The sequence below is a fragment of the Orycteropus afer genome, unplaced genomic scaffold (assembly GCF_000298275.1).
Source record: "Orycteropus afer afer isolate SDZICR_OR568_19922 unplaced genomic scaffold, OryAfe1.0 scaffold00462, whole genome shotgun sequence".
In the NCBI taxonomy this organism is placed as follows: Eukaryota; Metazoa; Chordata; class Mammalia; order Tubulidentata; family Orycteropodidae; genus Orycteropus; species Orycteropus afer.
Genome location: NW_006922049.1, coordinates 141,033 through 165,289, shown reverse-complemented (window position 1 = coordinate 165,289; position 24,257 = coordinate 141,033). Strand labels below are relative to the sequence as shown.

General features: G+C 39.8%; 1 protein-coding gene across 1 annotated transcript in view; it reads right to left on the bottom strand.

The window, feature by feature from the left end:
* Positions 1 to 24,257, bottom strand: part of MET (MET proto-oncogene, receptor tyrosine kinase) — a 108,014-nt gene that overhangs the window by 29,860 nt on the left and 53,897 nt on the right. Inside the window, exons 4-11 of the mRNA XM_007954499.2 lie at positions 23,347 to 23,520; positions 17,249 to 17,409; positions 15,085 to 15,187; positions 14,833 to 14,969; positions 13,926 to 14,087; positions 13,032 to 13,131; positions 9,470 to 9,688; positions 898 to 1,044 (exon numbers count right to left, since the gene is read on the bottom strand). Of these exons, the coding sequence (XP_007952690.1) occupies positions 898 to 1,044; positions 9,470 to 9,688; positions 13,032 to 13,131; positions 13,926 to 14,087; positions 14,833 to 14,969; positions 15,085 to 15,187; positions 17,249 to 17,409; positions 23,347 to 23,520 (1,203 nt within the window). The remainder of the gene's footprint in view (positions 1 to 897; positions 1,045 to 9,469; positions 9,689 to 13,031; positions 13,132 to 13,925; positions 14,088 to 14,832; positions 14,970 to 15,084; positions 15,188 to 17,248; positions 17,410 to 23,346; positions 23,521 to 24,257) is intronic.

Sequence of the window (24,257 nt, the reverse complement as noted above, 5' to 3'; positions counted from 1 at the left end):
AGTGCACGCATATTATATTACTTATGAGGTTCCATGCATTTGTGATCACTGTGGAGCTCTGGTGGTGTAGTGCCTAAGGCATTTGACTGCTAATCAGAAGGCTGGCAGTTCAAACCCACCAGCCACTCTGCTGAAGGAAGACTGAGCAATCTGCCTCCATAAAGATTTACTGCCTGAAGTTGCTATGAGTGGGAATCAACTAGATGGCAGTGTTTGAGTTTGGGAGCTCTGGTGGCATAATGCCTAAGGCATTTGACTGCTAACCAGAAGACTGGCGGTTCAAACCCACCAGCCACTCCTCAGAAGGAAGGTTGGGCAATCTACTTCCATAGTGATATCGCCTTGGAAACCCAAGGAGGAATCAGTATGAGTCGCATCTGACTCGATAGCAGTGAGTTTTGTTTGGTTTGGTGGAGGACAGAAGTACACTGGTTTTGGCCTTCTAGGGGAGGGGCACTCTTAGATTTGTCCTTATCTCTCTTGAGAATTATGGCAAATTTTAGCTGGAGGGAAGCATGATGGAGAGAAGGTGTGGTTGGAGCAACTTTTGAGATCTACCCTCTGGTGTTTTTTTTTTTTTTTTAAAAAAACAAAAACAAATCCACCACCAGAATTTTCTTTTGAGGTACCTTAGGGTGGACTCCAACCACATATCTTTGGTTTGCAGCTGAGTGTGTTAACTGTCTGCACCACCCAGGGGTCCTAGGGAAGGAGCTAGAATGACTATTCTAGCTAGTTACAGTATCACTATTTCTAAAATTACAACTAGAAATGGAGGCTGAGTTGATAAGCCAAAGCAACACACAAATGAGCTTTAATGACTTATTTTGAGCCTGCGAGTGACATAATCACACTGGTATTCTTATTTACATCATGAGAGAAATACAGGAATCCCACCTCTATATTTAGCTCGCTGTTCAATTTCAGCAAGTCATTGGGCACTGTACATAAAACGGCTTCAGGTTGTGAGTGTATATTCTCACAGCTCTTATTTCCAACTTTTAACACTTCACCTTTAACTGCTTCAGGGTCAATATCATTTCCCTGGATGAAGAAGAAGAAGAAGAAGAAGAAGAAGAAGAAGAAAGGTGGTTAACACTTCACAGTTTTGTGGGAATGCTAACAACTGTACAACTGTGAAGGGATATAAATACATGGCAAACGCTGTTGTTGTTAGGTGCCGCTGAATCTGTTCCAACTCATAGCGACCCCCTGTCAACAAATGAAACACTGCCTGGTCTTGCGCCATCCTCACAACTGTTGTTGTGCTTGAGCCCATTGTTGCAGCTATTGCGTCAGTCCATCTTGTTGAGGGCCTTCCCCTTTTTCGCCGACCCTCTACTTTACCAAGCATGATGTCCTTCTCCAGGGACTGGCCCCTTCTGACAACATGACCAACGTCTGAGAGATGAGGTCTCACCATCCTCTCTTCTGAGAAGGATTTTGGCTGCAGTTCTGCCAAGATGGCTTTGTTCATTCTCCTGGCAGAGCCCATGCATGTTCAATATCCTTCACAACGCAGTTTAAATGCATCAGTTCTGCAGTCTTCCTTACTGTCCAGCTTTAGCACGCATATGAGGTGACTGAAAATATCATGGCTTGGGTTGGGCACACCTTAGTCCTCAAGGTGACGTCTTTGCTTTTTAAAACTTTAAAGCAGCCTTTCGCAGCAATGTGCCCAATGCAATGCATTGACTTCTTGACTGATCTTTCCACTGGCATTGATTGTGGACCCTTAACTTCAGTATTTTCTCCATTTATCATGATGTTGCTCATTGGTCCAGTTGTGAGGACTTTGGTTTTCTTTATGTTGAGATATAATCCATACTGAAGGCTGTACTCTTTTTATTTGTCAAGGCACATGGTTTTTGATACTAATTTTCATGGGAATTTGGATGGCTGGAGGGAAGCACGTTCCTTTCAAAGCTCTAATTAGTCAGGAATCACAGCATATAACTTTCTCACCAAATTGGATCTTAAAGCACAGGAAAGAGATTCTTTTTTTCATTACCTTATAGGTAAATGACATCTTGCCCAAGTCCCATGAGTCTGAAACATAATCACTTCATTACTGTCTTCAGATGCTATTGATGGTTGGCAAAACTCAGCAGTTTAGAGATGCTGTCCTTGCACTCTCTGACGCTTGTGTTAGCTGCCTTTGAGTTGGCCCCTGACTCATGGTGACCCCAGGCACAACAGAATGAAATGCTGCCTGGCCCTGTGCACCCCCATAATTGGTAGCAGCAAGTCAGACCTTTGTGATGCACAGGGTTCTCCCTGGCTGACTTTCAGAAGTAGATCACCAGGACTTTCTTCCTAGTCTGTGTTAGTCTGGAAGCACCACTGAAACTTGTTCAGCACCATAACAACATGCAAAGCTCACTGACAGATGGGTGGTGGCTATGGTTGAGATGCATTGTCCAGAGGTTGAAGCTAGGTCTTCCACATCCACCAAAAACCAAACTCACTGCCGTCAAGTCGGACCCCACTCATAACAACCCCTCCTTGGGTTTCTGAGGTGGTATCACTACGGAAGTAGAATGCCCAATGTTCCTTCTGAGGAGTGGCTTGTGGGTTTGAACCTCCAGCCTTCTGGTTAGCAGTCACGTGCCTTAGGCACTACACCACCAGAGCTCCCGGTCTCCCCCAAGGAAGTCTAGAATTCTACCAATGGACCACCAATGCCCCACATGGCCTAATACTAACATCTGTTTATTGCAGTGATTCTCAACCTTAGTTTTACTTTAAAAAAAAAAAAAAAGCACTGATGTCTAGGTCTGACCTCCAAAGAATCTGACTTAATTGGTCCAAAGATGGTAATATATAGCCAAGATGAGAACCACAGCAGAGGGCCGATCTGAGCCCCTATGTGAATACTTCCCTTTCCTGTTCGAGTTGGGCAGTATGTGTTCATCCATGCATAAGTGAATCACACTTTGGTCCTATGTATAAATGAGTTCATTTCTGAAGAAATTCCTAGAAGATACCATATGATCCTCATTATTGACTTGAAAGCATGATTACAGTCTTTTGGATAATTATATAGTTGTATGAGGATTTTTGAAAAATTACTGTTTGACCTATTTTTGAAAAATTATTCAATTTGACATATTTTTGAAAAATTATTCAACTCAACGTATCTGGTTAACTGAAGTTCCCATTAGGCATTTTGAAAACATCAATGTTTTTCTGACAAAACTAATGATTAGTTTTGGGAAAGAAGTACACAGGTACAATTTCTCAAAGCAGCCCGAATGAGCACAGTTTAAACAGGCCATTACTTTGAGGAGAGATATATCAACACATGTTATTATTTTTCATATTGACAAAGCACAACCAGCAATAACTATAATGCTGCTACTTTGTTTTGTATGTGCAAAGTGCTTTTACATAATATGAATGCCAATAGATTGGTCGGTCAGATGTTATTCTGGGCAAAGAAGTAGGAAGAAAATGCTTCTTTATAACGTGAAGCTGCAGTTTAAGAGAAAATGGACGTGGACAAATCCTTTCCTTATGATATTTCTAGAGGCTACATGTGCCCTCCACTGAACCAGGTCAGCCACATGGGGCAATTCAACGTAGAAGCACATAAATCTCATAGGTCACTTTGGGGCTTCAGATGACAACTTGTTGGTTGGGTCTGAGAAGGGCTAAGGCATTCACTCACATATTGGAGGGAATTCAGGGAATGACAACAAAAGAGATTAAAGAGCTGGAGGGCTTGATTTATGAGGGAAGGACAAAGATGGGTCTTGCTTGCTTAGATAATAACTACAGCTGGGGGAAGGGATGAACGTGCTGCATTTATGTTTCCGACATTCATTCTTTTAGGCTCAGAATCTCCTTGGATGCTGTATAAAGGTTTCTCTGGAATAAAAAAACAGGTCACACAACCTGAAAAATGGAATCCCTTTCATTACGTGTCTACCAAGGAACACATGATAAGCAGAGACTTACATAGTAAAGCCTGTGATCGCCAGAATCTGTGTAAAGAGGAAACCTGCCAGAGAAGGAAAAATCAAAAGTTTTTCACTAGTGATAGAAAAGTGGTAAGATTGCACCCTGTGAAAGGTGGAATTAAGTGAGACCCGGAAAAACAAGCCAGTTCCACTGAATTCTGACTCTCATAGGTTTCACTGTATAAGAAATTGCTATCTGCTTTTTGTGTGTTATTGTTTTAAAAGCCTAAAATAACGAAGAAGTGGAAAACTCTAAGATATTATAAAAGTGATACTGGCAGCTCACTACTATAAACAGAGAGGCCCGAGTCAGGAGGAGTTAAAAACAGGGACAGGCTACTTTGTTTTCATTTCAAATAAATCTAGCTTATTGAACTGTGAAAAAACATACACAGTTAGCACTTAATTATTTAAAGAGAAGAACACATTTATAAAATTTTCTCAGTTCTTCAGTCTTTACAATGGTATATTTGGATTTTCAAATAAAGCAAAAGAGGGAATTTTCCAATTTTTAATTCTCTCTGTACCAACAGCAATTCAGAGTTATAACCATCTCATTTTATCCTGTAGACACTCCCTGAGGTAGCTATTGTTGTTATTCCTGCTGTACACAAGAAGAGCTACAGATAGGTGACAAGACGTGCCCAAGGTCATAGTGAAAATCAAATTCCATTTGATCCAAAATCTATCATCTACTGTCTGTCAGACCTATGAGCCCTAGTGGCACAGTGGTTAAGCTCTTGGCTGCTAACTGAAAGGTTGGTGGTTAGAACCCAGCAGCCACTCCTCAGGAGAAAGGTGGCAGTCTGCTTTTGTGTGATCTACAGCCTCAGGAAATCCTATGGAGCAGTTCGATCATGTCCTATAAGGTTGCTATGCTATGAGTCAGAACTGACTCTGTGGCAATGGTTGGTTTTGTTTTTCCGACACAGTTCTAGTCACCAGGAATATAATGATGAATAATAACTTCTTTCTCAGTGTACTGTTAAAGTGGATACACTTCTCAAGTGAAAACCACTCCCAAGACCATATCAGGGTATTCCCTGTACCTTTCCTCTCCAGCTCTGGCCAAGTGTGACATAACGTTTTACTTGGGACCCAGGGCTGGGGCTCATGTCTTAGATGTGGCTATAACCAACCAACCCCACAAAAACCCACTGCCATCAAGTTGATTCTGACTCCTAGTGACCCCTGTTGGGTTTCTAAGGAGGTAAATCTTTACAGAAGTAGAATGCACCATCTTCCTTCTGTGGGGCAGCTGGTAGGTTTGAACCTCCAAACTTATAATTAGCAGTCAATGTGGGTCGAAGTGGGCAGGATTTGAAAAATAGCATTATGGTACAAAGAGTTCTGAAAGTTCTCATACATCCAGGTGGCCATAAGGCTGAGACTGGGAAAGTCAGTGAGGGGCAGGTCGGTAGCAGGGCCCAGTCAAGCAAGGGTCCAAAGCACAGGGGGCAGAGAAGCAGACAATCAGTGAGGCAGTGGTGGTGGTAATTTATACTTCATTCCCCACCAAACAAACCCACAGCTGCTGTCAATTCTGACTCACAGGGACCCTGCAGGACAGAGTAGAACTGCCCCACAGGGTTTCCAAGGCTGTAAATTCTTACGGGAACAGACTGCCACATCTTTTTCCCATGGAGTGGCTGGTGGGTTTGTATGGCCAATCTTTCAGTTAGCAGTAGAGTGCTTAACCACTGTGCTAGCAGGGCTCCATATTTCATCCAGAGGCTATGAATTCTTCAGATCAGGAAATAGGTCAAAGAACCTTCATGGAAGGTTCCACAACTGAGTTCCACAGGACAACAATAGACATTTGGGAAAAATGTTCCCTGGTCACTTGAAAAAAGTTGGTGACTGAAAATTACTCTGGTTTCTTCACTGGCCACTTGGGGCCTTTACTATTGTTGTTCTTAGTTGCCAGTGAGGTGGCTCTAACTCCCGGCAACCTTATGTGCAACAGGAGAAGATGCTGCCTGGTCCTGCACCTCCTCATCATCACAGGTATATAGGAAGACTCTGTGGCGACGACTATGCCCATCCATCTCACTGAGGGTCTCTCTCATTTTTTGGGCCCTGTACTTAGCCAAAAATGATGCCCTTTTCTAGCAATTGACCTTTCCTGAAGCCGTGTTCAAAGTAAGTGAGTTGAAGTCTTGCCATCTCGCTTCCAAGGGACACATTGTGGTTGTATTTCTTCTAAAACGAATTTGTTTGTTCTTCTGGCAGTCCATGGTATATTCAATATTTTTCAACACTACAGTTCAAACATATCAAATCTTCTTCTGTCTTCCTTTATAACTGTCTGGTTTTCACATGCTTATGAGGCAACTGAAAAAGGCCATGGATTGGGTCAAGCACATCTTAGTTATCATCCTTCACTTTCATCCTATCTGCTGTTAGAATGGCCTCATGGTGGTTGGGGTGGGGCTTGGGCCTATGGTTGCAGGTAACTTTGTCAGAGGGGAGGAAGACAACCTCTGGGCAGTAGGTGGACCTGGTTGGCTCAGGGGCCTCTGGGTCAGAACAAAGCTACCTCGACCCGAGTTCATGAATCTTTGTTCTTGAGTTTGTAGTGTCAGCGCTTGAGTCCCTGCTCTTGGCATTGGCTAATCTCTGCCTCTTCTTCCTGTCTAGCCGACTTCTCCAGATAGGACTTTGCTCCAGAATAAAATAGACTCCCAGGCCAGTGTTTCTAACCAACCTTAGCCCAGCCTGAGTTCCAGCATCACATACTGTATTTTTCTACTTTCCATAAAATATGCCCATGCATCAAAAGGAAAATAAAATAGTGGGGAAATAATAAATAGTAGTTTCTTTAAACAGAATCAACATTTAGATATCTGTAAAAAGTTTAGTAATCTTTCATTTAAAAAATGGGGTGTGTGTGTCTGTGTGTGTGTGTGTGTGTGCGCATAACTATGTATTCTATGACAGAAAAGCTTCTCTATTGTGAAAGCTATTTTGGTACACATTAAATGAAAGTTAATATGAGAAGCAGTGTGATTTAGTGGAAAGAAGACCAAATTTGGAATCAAGACACTTGGGTGTGAGCCCTAGCACTGCTGTTTGCTCTCTGGTGACCCAAGACAAATGACCTAATCTCTCTAAACTTCCGTTTACTTATTTATAAATGGGGATAATCACCACTGACCTCTCAACTTCATAGGTCCACATGAGACTCAAATAAAATATCACATGTCAAAGTACTGTGTTAAATGTAAAATTCCATACAAATATGAGCTGTTGTTGCTAGACACACTGTACCCTAACATATACTCCCAAAGAGACATCTACTTCTGATGATCACTGTCTACAACTGGTGCTGGCTGCCTTGAAGCCTGGGCCATAAACTACCTCCTCTATCAATGGGGTTTCTGATTCATTCTGAGGAGTGACTGATCCTTGGTCCTTATTGTATTCTCTTGACCCAAAGTTGGCTGACCCTTTAGGCCATGGTAAAGTCACGAGGCCAACTACTGACTGAAGCTGGGACCTCCAATGCCTGCAATTTCTCTGGAGCCAAGGAATTCCTGCATGCATGGCTGCTTGAGGAGCGTGAACTTTTTCCTGGCATTGAAGAGTACATCTCAGCCCAAATACACGGTTCTGTCCATAGCACATTCATTGATGGAACACAAACATACTTCATAGGATGTTTTGAATGGTAACTGAACAAGCTCAGCATGAAATAAAATGGTAGCCTTTCTTTGGATGAAAACAGTCCACGGCTTGTCCAGAAGAGCCCTTCTCTTTTTATTTCTCATATTTTGCTGTCCTTTGTTTCTGCCTAAGAGAGGCAGAGGTTTTAATCTGATCAAATTTAGACAATGATAGAGGGTTAAATTGCTGTCATAATATTCTCCTACCCCTTAGATGTCCTCTAATACATAAGGAAAAATGGAGTATGGGAAATGATTGAATCATAGCATCAAAGTCAAATCCCTCAACCATTTCCACCTCCACCAGATTACTACTCTATGACATGACAGGTGCCATACACTTGTTAGAGAAAAGAGTCATTCTGTATAGGACGAGAGAACAAAGTGTTTTGTGTGCATACCCAGACATCCCTTGGAGCATGCTGGCAAAAGCATTGAGAGACTAAGGATGATGTCAAATCATGTTTTTTTTTTGGTCTAACAATTTTGTAGGACACTGAATAATGGGTATTTAACTTACAGAAAATTTCTTTGCTATATAAGCCTATGCTTGGAAGGGTAGATAAAGAACCATTTATCGCTAATCCCTCCATCACTGATACAGGAACAAAAAAATAGAGGTTTTCTGGGCAAAAATATATTTGCACATAGACCGTTGTTTTCATCAAGAAAAACCAAATGGAATCTTTCAAACGTCAAACACAGTAATTGTTTAAAGCAAAAGGTCACACTAGATTAGTTTTATTGAAAAAGAAAAAAAGAAATGATAAAAGCTCTTTCTCTTTCTAAAACTAATTAAAGAAGCAGATGAAAGAACTTTGCTGCAGTAAACACGTTGTTCATTGAAGCAGGCTTCCATTTAATTTCATGCTGGGCTTGCTTAATTATTGTACAAAACACAACTGTGAGGTTAGTAAACTTGTCATGTGAATGGGTGCACGGGTTGAGCTACAGATAAAATTTTGTTGAAAAAGCAGAAAAATTTCAGTAGAAATGTATCTTTACCTAGGTGTAGATGACAACTGGAACCAACAGCCACCTAAATAAAGACTATGTTGTTGCTTTGTGTTTGTTCATATTTGTTTGCCTAAAACTGTGTCTGTTAAGTTTGAGTGCTGTGAGTGTTGAAGGGTAAATATTTTGTTGTTTCTAGTAGACAGATAACTAAAGTCTTGATGATTTTGCCTGTTTTATTATTAACTGAAGTAAAAATGACTGTAGCCACACAGGAGAGCTGTATTCTAGTCTTGACTCGGCCACTATTTCATCACTTGTTCAACCATTAACATCTCTGGCTTTAGTGTTCATTATTTACCACAGGCAGGGGTTAGAAACAATGATGTGTTAGTCTTGGGTTAAATTACATTTAGAAGTTAATATATTCTTCAGGTGGTGGATATCCAGTTCCATTTATCAATCAGCTTCATGATGAACACACCAGATACAAAATTCCAAGTTTTACAAGGATGTACAGAACTACAACTGGTGTATTTACTTTCACGACTCTTACCTTTTTGTAGTGAGCACATTGAGGTGTCCCGGAAATTCATAACATCTGCAGGATAATCCAGTCACTGGGAACCTATTTAGTGGATATGTGCTCCACATTTGCTACTTTTTAATATATATACAAGAGAAGGTTTTTAAATGCTTCATTAAAAAGCAATCCATGATAGTACTTATCTTTCAGTCTTATGCCAAAAAAGATTTGTCTCTCAGAGCTGAGATATTTGCTGATGGAGTATAAGTTATAATGACAAAATACAACAAGTCTATTCATATAGCTGAAAAGTCAATTAAGTTCAAGCTGATGATTTAAGAGAAGATTTAAACATTTCTTACCTTAATTTCCAGTACATTTTCATTGCCCATTGAGATCATCACTGGCTTTTCAAAAGGCTTAAACACAGGATTATGTACATAAATGAGATCAAAGTAATTGGAATGGATCCCATCTAACATGAAAAAAGCTTTGGTTTTCAGGGGGAGATGCAGATTCAGCTGTTGTAATGAAGGAGTTGTACAGCAGATTATCTCTGAGTTAGAGCGATGTTGACATGCCTGCAGTAAGACAATTACACACTGTAAACAGACTACAGTTTGACATCAATAGCAACTTTAACAGTTCACAATTTCAGAGAGTCAATTGAAAATATTTAATTTTTGAAACAAAATTTGCATCTAACTTCCTAATTTCTGGGAACATGACAGATGCTAAATTATGCAAACAACCCAGTCTTCAAAGGAGCACAGAGCTTCACTTGCCCAGAGTAAGCCACGTTGATCTCTCTGAAGCTGGCCTTCCCTCAGTCATTTCATTCTCCTTAGGAAGCCCTTGGTTCACATCTAGCTTAAAACCAAGCGATGAAAACTGGGGCAAAGCCTTTCCTCAGGAACTTATAACATCATACAAAATATGGGGTACTTCCTGGTAAAAGTGCTTTGTAAACTGCCAAGCCCCACACAGTTAATGTTAAAATTAACTCTGTAGCTAGGTAATCTTATTAGTATGTTTTAAGCTATTGATTACTGAGTGTCAGGTTTTGGGAAAAATGCATTACAAGGTTGGTTTCATTTGATTCCCAGGATAGTCCTATGAAGTAGGTTCTATAAGTACTCACATTTTACAGACGGAGAAACTGAGCTCCCAAGCTTTTGTAATTACACCAGGTCACAGAGCTGGGCACCTAAAACGTAGGTCATCTGACCCCAAAACTCATTGTCTTAACACCCAGGCTATGCTGCTTCTTGTTCTCTGTGTATTTATTGGATATTAGTAAGTCTTCTTCTATGTTCTCTATTTCACAAAGTCTGTACTATTCTTATTTCATGTTCCTTCATCTTGCAGTTCAAATATTCTCCTCTGGAATTCTGATTTATGGAATTTTGGAAAATGTGATTTCCTCCTGATTGTGCTGGGACTCTACTAGCAACACAAAGCGGTGCCTGTAAGGTTAAATGCCTGAGCCCCCCACCCCCCGTCAAGGAAAAGCCAAACAAGCAACAGCATCCCTTTGATTTCCTTTCCTTTGACCAGTATAGCTGCAGATAAAACAATTACTTATGCCCACAATAGAAAAAGCACTCAGGATATACATAAAAAGCACAGACATGAAACTTGGTATCTGATAATTAAAAAAATATATATCCTACCTACTTTAATAAATAAATGTGAACAGATAAAGAAAACTGATGCATAGATTTAATATGAATAATTTAGTTTTACACCAAATTAATATTTTAACAGTAAAAGCTATTTATTCCTACCACTTTGAATAATGGAGACATACAATTTAATTAATATCACACTAATTCTCTGTAAAACAATAAGAAATTTGAAAACTACCCAATAAATGGATGATTGTGGGACATAAACTATATTAATACATTAATATACGTTTTGTGAAGCATGTTATTGCTGGCTTTATTTTAGAAGGGTAGAGTTTATTAGACTTAGAGCTATTTGGCTAGATCTGTATCTCTCTAAACCTGAATCAGACCTGACTGAGCATTTTTATGTGTTAAATAATGAATGGGTTCGATTCATCATGGTTAGTCCCAAACTCTGTAAGCAGCAGAGAACATGGAAGGACCACATGTCTCTCTATGAAGACGTTTTCACAAATGGTAGTAAAGCAGACCCACTGAATTTTTCACTCCTGTCGCATTCTAATGCATAGTTCCATTGTACTAATGCATGTCTGGCTAAAAGAACAGAGTTTCTATTTCCAGAGATGTAAACAGGTAAGATTTTTGTCTTTTTGTATTGTTTGAATCCTCTTTGGGTATGCAGCTCTAAGTCTGACACCTAGTAGGTTTTTACTAAATATCTGATAATGAATGAATGAAGCCAAGAGGAGCTCCATGTGTCTTCATAATGCTGACAAGGAGAAGGAAGGAAATTGAGTCATTATTTTAAAATTGTAGGTTTGGTACTATTAGAGACACTAATACTTTCTCGGATTTCTATGTTAAAAGATCACATGCCAACACTAAGGAGCGTTACTATAATTTCTATTTGGTTAATGAAAACTGTTAGGCTCGGTTGGGGAGCACTGACATCCTTTAAATTAATAGCAGCGGTATTCTAACTTTGTTTGTGGCTGTGTGTGTTGGTTGCTTTCAAAGCCTTTTACTTCAGATGATGACTCCCTGGAGAAGAATCTCTCAGGAATATGATAAAAATCTAATAAGACTCTTTAGAGGTGATGCAATGTGGCTGAATGAGAAGGTCAAGAAAAATCTCATTTGAGATGCCCTTATTGTTTGGTGATTTGGCTTGACATTTTTAGCACAAAACTGGTTTTTGTAATTAGAGAACACTGTGGCTTTAGTATTCAAGAAATACTGGATGGGACTCTAAGAGAAAGTGTTGTAATTCAATCTATCACCTGCCCAAGGAAGACCCTGCTTGAGAGGCAGTACTTTGAATTTTCATTCTAAGTTGAGTGGACAAGTTCAGCTTGAACATGGTATTTTACATTAGGGATAAATATCAACAAAAAGTTTGTAAATAACCCCAATCTTTCTAAGGTCTGAACTGAAATGAGTGTTATAATGTGACCTATGTAAATTTTTACACCACAAAATGGGTCAGTCACTTTTAGGGAAGCACTCAAGTTTAATTTTGATGAAATTAAAATACTACTAGCCTTGCAAATAAGAAAAGGTGAAGAAACATCAAATAATATACTCATTCTAGGACACAGAATAATTATTCTAATGCTCTTCATTGTTACTTGGTCACAGAGGAACAAGAAGAATGGTAAAAAGAGGAACTGTAAGGAGCACTGCATGCTTGCCTTGTAGAAAGACAAGGCTATTGCTCCAAGACTAGAGGCTTTAGCCAAGGGTTTTATTGGAGCAAAAGGGCTGGTGTTCTATGATGCATTAAGAATGGGGAGAGGGCAATGACGTGACTCCCTTTTGTACTGTCTTTAAAATGGACTCACGTTGGTCATCATCATTTTATGCAGTTTGTGTAAATACACACATACATGCACACATGTGTACACATATACACATACACAAAGTTCCTGGGTGGTGCACACAGTTAGGCACTTGGCTCCTAGTCAAAAGACTGGCGTGCAAATCCACCCAGAGGTGGCTCCAAAGAAAGGACTGGCAATCTACTTCTGAAAGATCACTGTGATTGAAAACCTACGGAGTGCAGTTCTGCTCTGGAACACCCAATGTCGGCATGAGTCAGAATTGACTCAACAGCTACTGGTTCGGTGCATACATCTTTTGTTGTTGCATGAAAAATATTATTTGATTTAATTAAGTATAAGGAAGGTAACTGGAAAACATTAGAGGAAAACTGAAATGTCCTATGTGCCCTGAAAGCCAGGTGTAGAGGCAGAGGTATAGAGCTTTGAACATACCCATCACTCAAAGGACTTACCACTGTAAAGTTCCTTCCTGCTTCCTGGATGTTTATTACCATCCTTGGGACACTAACTGAATTCAGGTTTTTTCCAACACCTGTTATTGTACTTCCACCACTGGCAAAAAAAAAAAAAAAAAAATAGAAAAATGGCAGTATTGAGAGGTTCCTTCCTTACCAAGTATTTTAAGAAAGAAGTTCAATTTAATCACATGTAGTGATTATAAGTTAGAGAGCGGCACAGCTAAAAATCAAATCAAGTTCAATGATAAGTCTTCTTTGGAACCAAATTATAGTAACTTGAAAATATTTAAAAAAATTCATAGCTCATAAGCTGCATAAATGCATCTATTTTCCTATTCACCACATATACAAAAGCATCATTTATTATATATTTCTCTCTCTGAAAGGAATACAAAGAAAAATGAGCTTGGCTATTGTTGCTACATTTATAGAATGAAAGGAAACAAGGCAGACTGAACTGGGTCCAATAAGATACTGATTCAAAGGGAGTCTGGCATAAGGAAAATCTGCATGTAAAGCAGGCAGGGAAAAATACACTGACAGGTGGGAAAAAGATCATTCTACTTCTAAGCACTAAGTTTAGTACAGGATCGACATGTATATAACATAATGCAAAAATATCACGTTGTCACATTAAACTGTTTTATTGGAATCCATTTAAAACATAATAGAGTAGGATAACATGCTCCTTGCCATGAGCTAGCCTTGATAAAGTCAAAGTGTACTAAGAAATCGAATGGAGTTTTCATTTCTGAATTGGAATGACAGCCTTCAAAAGAAATGCAGCAGCATCAAAGCCAGGCATGAAGCTACAATTCCTCTGGACTATTCTAGAGTGAAATCATTATATTCTTTATTTTCTTACACCCATCAGAAGCTTTTACTTACCTAATAAAAGATTTGGTTGGATGGATTTCATAGACAATAGGATCTTCCTGATAACTGAAGCCGTAGACCTCTCGGTTGGCTAAGTCAATTTTCAATTTGACAGGAAACTCAGTTGAAATGCTTTGGGCTGGGGTATAACATTCGAGAATGCTATCTGACACACTGAATGAAAAAATCAAGAAAATGGACCTTAGTTAGCTGTTAGAGATCAACATACTTCAGAATGCTATCCATAAATCAAAAGGATATGACTCAATGACTCTTCAGTGGGAATTTCCTGATGCCCTAGTCTAGAGAAAAACTCTTTTTAAGTGTAGGCGGTTTACATATGAATGGATCCCACACAGCCTTGTTGTAGACAAGCAATCCTTGACTTCAAGACATTAGTAATTTAAGCAAGTTTTAAAAGCATTTTTGGCCCTCAATTAATCCTAAAAAGCAGAAACAACTTCCCTCCAAACTCATATTCCTCTCTGCTTCTTCCCATCCAAATGGGTTTGACCTGCCAGCCTTCCAGTTATCAGTCAAATGCCTTAGGCACTACACCACCAGAGCTTCCAAAAATGCTTTAGTAATTGTAAATCATGATGGAAATGCTTATTTTCAGTAATTGCTAGTGACCAGAATCTCAAAGCTCATAGCATAGCTAGGATACTAAGGTATAATAATTAAGAAGGTAGATGGGAAGACAAAAGTTAAAAACTGGAATTAATGAACAATTGAGTAAAGGTAGAAAAATCAGTAAAGGGAGTAGGTAGATTTGGGAAGGAAAAAATTTTGTCATCAGAAGAGTAAATAATAATCATCTTCATTTTTCTCCACAAGAGAAGAACAGTCTTGGCTTGATTTGTTAGGTACAGATATTAATCCAACTTGACTGAAGCAAAAGAAAAGACATTTACAACACCTTTTTAAAGTACATGTTTTTCCACCAATTGAAATGTGTCTAGAATTCCCACTGTTCAGGTACTTTCCAGTTAAAGTAATCAAAGTGCCACCAGCCTTAGGACCATAATTTGGAGAAATACTTGTAATTATAGGATCCTGAATGAGAGATATAAAAAATAAAAAAAAGCAGCTTGTTAATTTATAACTTATTAAATAAACTAAGTAACAGTCATATATCCTGGTTCTTGAGAAAAGTAATGCTTAGACTTACCACATAGGAAAATGTACTATATTGTGCTATTCCTCGACCATTTGAAATACTGATAGACAGATTGAAAGGCTTATTTATTGCAGGACCAACTGTGCATTTCAAGCTGTAAAAAGCAAAGCATAGTATGTTACAAATCCAAGGCATTTATTTTCTGGCTTGGCTGTCTATATGAATGGACATTAAATTGTGAGCTAACTACTTTGAACATGAAGCTTGGTTTCATGGTAAGCATTAAGGTTGAAATTGTGTAATTTATTTCTGTGCTATTATGTCAAATTTTAAATAGACTGTACTAACAAAACAGGAAATATTAAACCTCATCAGTGCAGACTTCACCAATTGAAAAGTTCATGATAATATAAATTTAAGTGAACAAAATTGTAAGGGTAATGTATTGGTTACCTCTGGGCTACTCTAACAGAAAATATATCACAAATGGGACGGCCTTAACAAACAGGAGTTTATTCTTTTACAGTTTGGAGGCTTTAAGCCGGAGTTCAATGTGTGAGGCTTTAGGGGCTGGGTGGAAGGCCCTCAACCTTGGGCTTCAACTCTACCTCCTGTTCCCAGCTCACTGAAGCTGGAGGCTTTTCTTCACTCAGACAGCTACTGGCTGCTGAGGTTGACAAGCCCAAGGTTGACAAGTAAAAAGGCACAGTTTCGATGTTACCAAACCACATGGCAGGTTGCTGAACAACGACACAGCTACAAGCAAGGTTCAAATGTGCCATAAGATGGAGACCGTTCCCAAAGCTTCTCCTTATTTACAGGAAGCAGACCACGTCCCTAAGGCAGCTACTCAGCTGCTCACAGTAGATTTCACCATGGAGTTGATTACCAGTCTCATCATGGGGAATACTATATCCAGCTACCCAGCCACTCAACCAGGCCCAGCCAAGTTGACACACAAACTTAACTACCACATGTAATGTTTGGCATACTGAAGATAAAAAAAATGGCATTTTGGCAGCTTTTGGAACAATGGGATAATCATGGATTATCTAGAACTCTTCATTAAATATGACAACAGGTATCTTTCTACATTTCCCACATTTATTTAAATTACTTAAAAAAGTAATGAAATTGTGATGAATTTTCTGTAGAATTATTTTTGAATTAGTAATATTATTATAGTTGTGAAAAAATATAAATATAATTTGTTTTATTTAATGTATTTTTGAGAATGAATTATGTTCCACTGTTATAGGTCCTAATTCACACTGCAATGATTAAGGATTTTAGAGAACTTTCAAGAAAGATTTCTAGAGTGGCCTTTTCTTTTTGCTATTAAGCTAAACACACATGAAATTAATTGATATTTTCATCTGAGCAAAAGGAGGTTTAATAACCTTGGAATCGATTCTAGTAGATATAAAATGACCAATTGATAGAAAAGGTTCAATCATGAAGATATAACTATAAAACTTTAAGTATTGGTTGTTGTTACTACATGATAGTGAATAATTTCTGAACCCTCTGTTCATTATGAGATTCAGAAATTATTGAAGGTACATGCCGAATGTAGTCAAAAGTGCACAAGTCTTAGATCAGGAAAGTTGAATTGAAACCCCTGTTAAGCTCTTACTCTCAAGGTTACGTCCTTTGTAAAACAGGAATAGTATCACTACTTCCCATGACTCTGGTATGCATCTTATACATTATAACTCACTGCCGTCAAGTTGGATCCGACTCATAGCAAACCCTCCTTGGGTTTCTGAAGCAGTATCACTACAGAAGTAGATTGCCCAACCTTCCTTCTGAGGAGAGGCTGGTGGGTTTGAACGGCCAGCCTTCTGGTTAGCCGTCCAATGCCTTGTTGTTGTTGTTATGTGCTGTTGAGTCGGACCCCACTCATAGCGACCTCTCTTGAGTTTCTGGGGCAGTATCACTACGGAAGTAGATTGCCCCATCTTCCTTCTGAGGAGTGGCTGGTGGGTCAAATGCCTTAGGTATCAATAAATACTAACTGAATATAAATTTAAAATCAACTAAAAAACAAGTCTTAAACATGTAATTCATTTGCTTCATTGCATGTTCAAGGTTTAGAAGATGAACTCAGAGGAGAGTCCATATGGAGGGGATTCTAATTTTTATAGAAAAAGCTTTTGGAGACTCTTCATATTCAAAGAGTCTAAAGATGAGTGACCCCAGCTAAGATTCTTACCTATTTGTTGTGCTCTCACTCAAGGTCAAGGTGCAGCTCTCATTGCCAACAAGAACTCTTGTTTTCTTTAAATCAAATTTATTATTCCTCCTGAATCCAAAGTCCCAGCCACATACTGTCAGTGTTGTCCCTCCTTCAAGGGGTGCACTAGTTGGGAAAACCTACAAGGAGAACAGAGAACTTTTATTAAAAACCAAAAACTGTTACATAATCTTTCATATAAACAAATACATACTTTTAAATAACTGAAATTCTTTCATTCTCCCATTAACTAATAAAATCAAATTTCCATGAAAGGAAAACGGGTAACAAATTTCAGAGCCTCTGGAACAAACAGTAAACTACCTGACATGCGGATGAAACACGTTGTTCACAGAGGAGCTGAAGATGGGTCAAAGAGCAGATTCAGCCTGGTGGGAAAGAATAGCATTCCCGGGCCACTCTGAAGGGAATTATGTCTCCTAAGGACTTTTGGGGCCAGGTAGACACACTTTGGGCCCAAACTTTTACATGCTGTAACTAACTAACTAACATGCTATCTCTAACTCTTTCCTGGACCTCCAGATCAAACTCCCATCAAAACTCCTTCACGGGCCCCCACAAGCCAAGGGCCAGCATACCTCTGTGTGCCAGCTGAGTGTGAGCCACACTTCTGTTGCTATTGTATACCCAACCCAAGGGAGAAAAGTCAGAGCTAAAAACACTTCTTTCTGTATCCTGGTGCAGAGGTGCAGTCAGCAGCTACTATAATACCAAACCCAAATCTGCTGTTGGGTCGTATCCAACTCATGGCGACCCCTCCTTGGGTTTCCGAGGTGGTATCACTACAGAAGTAGATTGCCCGACCTTCCTCCTGAGGAGTGGCTGGTGGGTTTGAACCTCCAGCCTTCTGGTTAGCAGTCATATGCCTTAGGCACTATGCTACCAGAGCTCCTATAATACCAAATACATGGATGATATTGCTATTCATCCATTCATTCGTGCATTCTTTATAAAACACTTAGTATGTGCCAGGATGTCCCTGGGGAGTGCAAATGGTTAACATATCAACTGCTAAATGAAAGGACAGTGGTTTGAGTTCACCCAGAGGGGCCCTGAAAGAAAGGCCTGGCAATCTGAAAAAGCAGCCATTGAAAACCCTATGGAGCAGAGTTCTAGTTTGACACAGAGCTCTGGTAGCATAGTGCCTAAGGCACTTGACTGCTAACCAGGAGAGGCTGGCAGTTCAAACTCATCAGCCACTCCTCGGAAGGAAGGCTGGGCTATCTACTTCTGTGGTGATATTGCCTCGGAAACCCAAGGAGGGGTCACTATGAGTCGGGTCCGACTCAATGGCACATAACAACAATAACAGGGTCACTAGGACCTGAAGCCAGAACAGGCTCCATGGCAACTGGTGGCATGTGCCAGGCACTAAAAATCAATAAGTAAATCTATTTTTTAAACCTATGAATTCACATTTACTACTCATTTATGACTTTTCATTGTTTCCTTTCTTCTTCAACACATGCTTGTAGGTTAGCGTGACTCTGGTAGCGTACTGCCTAAGGCATCTGACTGCTAATCAGAAGGCTGGTGGTTCAAACACACCAGCCACTCCTTGGAAGGAAGATTGGGCAATCTAATTCCGTAGAGATACTGCTTCGGAAACTCAAGTAGGGGTTGCTGTGAGTCAACTCAACTTGATGGCAGTGAGTTTGGTTTCTGGTTTTGGTTAGTAGGCTCCTAGGTGGTGCAAATAGTTTCTGCTTGACTACTAACCTAGAGGATGGCAGTTTGAACTCAACCAGAAGCAGTGGAGAAGGCCCAGGGTCTGCTTTTGTAAAAAGCACAGCCAAGAAGCACGGAGCAGTTCTAGTCTATAATACATGAGGTCACCATGAGTTGGAACTGACTCACTGGCAATGGGCTTGGTAATCTGGGTTTAGGTGGTTAGTTGAAAGGCTTGGTCTTTAAAAAGTTATGTATATTTAATACATGCAATATAATATATTATTTCTATTGTTGTTGTTGTTGTTATGTGCTGTCGAGTCAGCCCTGACTCATAGCGACCCCTCCTTGGGTTTCCGAGGCAGTATCACTACGGAAGTAGGATTGCCCAACCTTCCTTCTGAGGAGTGGCTGGTGGGTTTGAACCGCCAGCCGTCTGGTTAGCAGGCAAGTGTCTTAGCCACTATGCTACCAGAGCTCCCTTATTTCTATTAGAAACAGATAAAAACAGAACTGGAGAGAAACCCAAATGTGGTATGTATTAAAGCAATTTTTCTAATTATCGCCCCTTGGTATTCTTTTACATCTTATTTCTAGGATTGATTTTTTTCCCCCTTTGTTCATTGTTAAATAAATAATAGGATCATTTTCTTATTGCAGGCTCAGTTTTGGTGTGGTAAAAGTAAAATCTGCATTTATTAATAAAATTTTGGCAAGTGAGATAAGACAGCATTAGGCTCTTATGAAGTTTATGACAACCGTTCTTAGGCTAAAACTATTAAACACAAAACAAATTTCCAAGTTAAAAATAAGCTTCTCTTCAACAACTTTGGGACAATTGAGAAAGGAAATGCTCTTCTGGGGGGACATATTGTAAATTGTGCTAAAAAGTACAATGGTGGGAAAACAGCACTGCTATAGACTCAACTCACAAACCAGTAAAGGTGTTTGCTAAAGCCCAGTTAGTGAAAGTCGCAAAGTGTTTGGAAGGGCTTTTAGCAAAACTCAAATGTGCAAACACTCCCGACTCTCCCAAGTAAATAATCGTAAACCAGTCTTCACTTAGCCTTGTTACCAAACCCCTTGAAAGTCTTAGCTTAATGCTTTTACGATAGCCATTTGACCCATAACATCCATTACACAGTTGGGCCTTTCATGAAAATTTACCTCGTCCATATCTAACCAAATGAGAACTGCTAGAAAAAAAAAATCCGTTTATTATTATATTAGAAAGCCAGTAGGAGAGAACGAGACACCCAACCCTCCCAGGACTCTGTTCAGCCTGCGGCCATCACATAGCTGCTGTTCCTTCTTCTAATGAGGAGGCGTTCCCATTGAAAACAGCTGCCCAAGGCTGAAGTGGGCCTGAACCACCGCCTAGATTTTTCTTTCTATAAATTGAAGTCTGTCGCTCTAGACCGATTACAGCTTTCTATGTAAGGCAAAGGACCAGATGATGCTTCTAAAGAAGACATTGAGCACTGTTCCTCCAGTGCTCTGGCAACAGAAAGGGGTATGAGAAAACCTCTGCAAACCCTCAAGATTCGAAAGGTTAGCCTTTCTCCTCTGGGATGAGATACTGGAGAGCAGCAGCTGAGCATTTCCCTGAGTTTATGGGGGTACTTGTCACCATCACAGCAGAAGAGGAAAGAAGGGGTGTGGCCTATGTACCCTTGGAGAGACCCAACGATCAACTGCCAAATTCTGAATTATTCTGAAGGGCAGAGGTACTCTGTGGGCAGGAAATGACTGTCCAGTATAAAGTCATGGAGGTTGGGTCTGGATAGGGGGGAAATAGCCACAAGAATAGCTATGGTACTTTCACAGGTGAAAGATCACCTTGCAGATTGACCCTCTGCAACAGTATTTGGAAGGATCATGTTTTCAAAACCTATCATGATAATACATTGGAAAAGAGCTGAAAATTAAAATTGACAATGGAGGCCACCTCCTTTCCTCTTTAGGGAAAAATGCATTGGTGACAGTATATGGCCTGTTCCCTCCTGACTCCCAAGAGATTGATGATGCTTGTTATCTGATCGAGGAGCTCTCGTGGTATAGCGCCTAAGGCATTTGACTGCTAACCAGAAGGCTGATGGTTCAAACCACCAGCCACCCTGCAGAAGGAAGACTGGGCAATCTACTTCTGTAGTGACACTGGCTGGGAAACCCAAGAAGGGGTCACTATGAGTCAGATCTGACTCCATGGCAGCAAGTTTTTTTGTTTTCCCTTAGCTGATTAATTAATATGCAATTTTATTATCTCGTTGGGATTAAATTCAATCCCACAAGGTGGGACAATTTTATCCCAGTAAATTCAGAATACATTGGAAAGTGCTCTTCCTTCTCTGAGGCATTTCTCATTGCTCTGTAAGTATGAGATCAGATAACAGGCTTGAAACAAACACACAAAAATGTGCTTGCAATCTTGAAATCACTCATAGGTGGAATGGTAAAGAATTTCAGTCATTGAACATTGCATACCTTGTAAAGCAGGTTAACTTTCAACTTTCATTTATTGGAAACTGAAACTCTATACATTAACTGGATTTTGTGTCCATAGAGTTTAAGACAGATAAGAAAGAGATGACTAATCTGTTTTATTTTTTTGCAGTGAGAATGCTAAATGTCACGGTCTAGCGCAGCATGAAATCTTCCTAACAACTATGAACTGCCGGGGATTTATGGACTCAGCTGTACTCTTTCCTTCCAATTGTATAGTCTGAGCCTCATAGACTCCAAGTGGTACAACACAACGTTTCCAAATCATCAACCAGACAATGTTGAGTTTTGAACAGTGAGAGAGGAAGGACATTAAAGCAAATTACGAGATTCGCTGGGTACAGGAAAATCCTAAACTATTTACTGTTTTTAACCATTTTACCATTGCTTAGACAAAGAAGCACACTTGTAAAAATTAAATGTTTCCTTTGTCCAGGTTATCAACTTGCTTCCTTTATTTAAAATACCAGCTTGGCTATATTTTGAAATGAAATTGAGATTTAACTGAACACACACACTCACATACCCACAGTCACATGTTCCCCATATCTCTTTCAGGGAATAACTGAGTTCAGATTCCTGGTGTCTCAAATTGCCAAGGCTGTGTGTTTATAAAAGCATAACATTGCATGTTTTTTAATACTGTAAAACTACTACAGTATACAGTAAAATAATAATAAAAAAAAAGTGCATACATATCACAGTATAGATTTAAGTATGTTTTTTACTCTTTTTTAGCTTATTATTTGGACCATCAAAATAAATCTCAAAAACCGTGTCACACCTAGCAGAAAATGATTTGGTTAAAACCCACTCACCCAGTACAAATCTTGCCCCAAACCGTAACTAAATGAAACCAGCCATGTGCTGGGGCGGTTCTTGTTCTCACTCACACACTTTGTTTACTTGGGCTTGAACCAGGCGGCTGAGACCTTTAACTTGAATCTTTCACAAGAATTATTTACTGAAGTCTAACTGTTCGACATGCAGGCAGAGAAAATACATACAGCATCCTTACCAGTGAAGTATTTTCAAGTAAAATGCATTTGGACTAAGAAACTACAAAGAACTACCATGGAGATTTTCATAGTATTCGCCAGATATACCTATAAGCAAATTAGACAACAGAGTTTGAGAGCGGGGCCTCGGTGCTGTAGCTGAAGGCCACTGCTAGAACCCAAGTTCTCATAGGAAGTAGGTTTGTCTTGTTGGTGACTGTCTCCCCAGGTCTGTAGAAGAGTGCCTGTCATGTGATTGATATGCACTCAGTAAATACTTCTCAATGAACTAAAGGATGAAATGGTTCACAAAAGTAGCACTGTTCACTTGCTCACTGGTGGAGTCCATACTTCTGGGAACATTGTAAGGAGGCTTACTTACTTAATGTGGGTGTTGACTACTCACTTGGCTCCCACATCTCCCTGGGAAGTAGTAACCTCTCATCTCAACTGTGATGAGACAAGGCCACCATCCATGCCTGTGACAGGAAGAAATTTCCTGTGCTGTCTGTTCCAACACGACTTCTTATACCACTGTGTGGAGAAGGCACCTGATAGATAAAGTGAGGACTGAGGAATCATAGGACAGGTGAGTAAGCAGGGAGCGGGCCCTTGTGTGAGGAACTGGGAAGCAATATTGCCCATCGGCACAGAGTTTTAATCACACAGCACAGAAAGGTGAGCAGCTGCCAAGGGAGTGAGTCTAATTAGTGATGTGAAGCAAACACCTCAGGTGCAGAATTAAGGGTATGTGTCAAACAGCAGCCCAGAGGTAGAGCCAGGAAGGAGATGGCACATTGGCTGATGAGTAAACTCAATTCTGGATTTTTTTCATTAGTGGGATTTACATTTACTAAAAACCACACAAACCAGCTGACAGAGTCTCACCTCGTAAATCGTCGGCAGACAGATCTCTTGAGTCCACGTCCCGTTGGGGCATTCCTGGGCTCGTACACACTTATTGTGGCACCAGCCACACTGCACAAAGGCAGGGGCTAAGAGACATTGACTGCAGGACTGGAAATGTTCACAGCCCAAGCCATCTAATGGGATCTTGGTTATCTGTGAAGAAAAGTGAGAGAAAGAGCTTCCAGAGGATTTTTTTTTTAAATTGATTTGTTCAGTAAAAACTAAATGGGCGAAAGATTCATGTAAATACTCTTTTATAGAGTCTACTTAGGTAGTACCTCTGTGTGCAAATCATGTAGGAATGATTAAACGACTAAAATGCAACAAAAATCAAATTCTTTTCTTTATCACATATGATGGAAGGGAAATCACGGTCCAGTCACCACAGCACTATCATTGCAATAGAGGTTCTAATGATAGTCACTAGAAGTTTAGTAGTGATTTTTGTCGTGTCTGAGATACATTTAAAATAACAGGAGAGTATAATCTTAGCTGCTGGAAAACATACTTGAACCCCCAGGAAATTCTAAGTAAGCTGACATATCATTCTGGCAGCAAGATGTACCTCCTTCTCTCCGAGAAAAAGGATTAATGGCTGGAGTTAGATTGCAATGAACATTTCCAGAATGGATCTGCCTGCAGTAAAGCTTTGCCATTAGGTCTGTAATCCTCATTCCATGTGTGCTTTTCTCATCGAGAAATATAGGCCGAAGGAGAACTGCCTGTAATGAAGACAATCTCCCTTAGGTCCAAGGAGGTCCCTTACTCTTTATATATTTATTTAATTGTGATTTAGGTGAAGATTTACAGAGCAAATTCACTTTCCATACAGCAGTTCACATATACTTTGTCTCATGACATTGACCACAGTTTACCACAATGCAACAGCT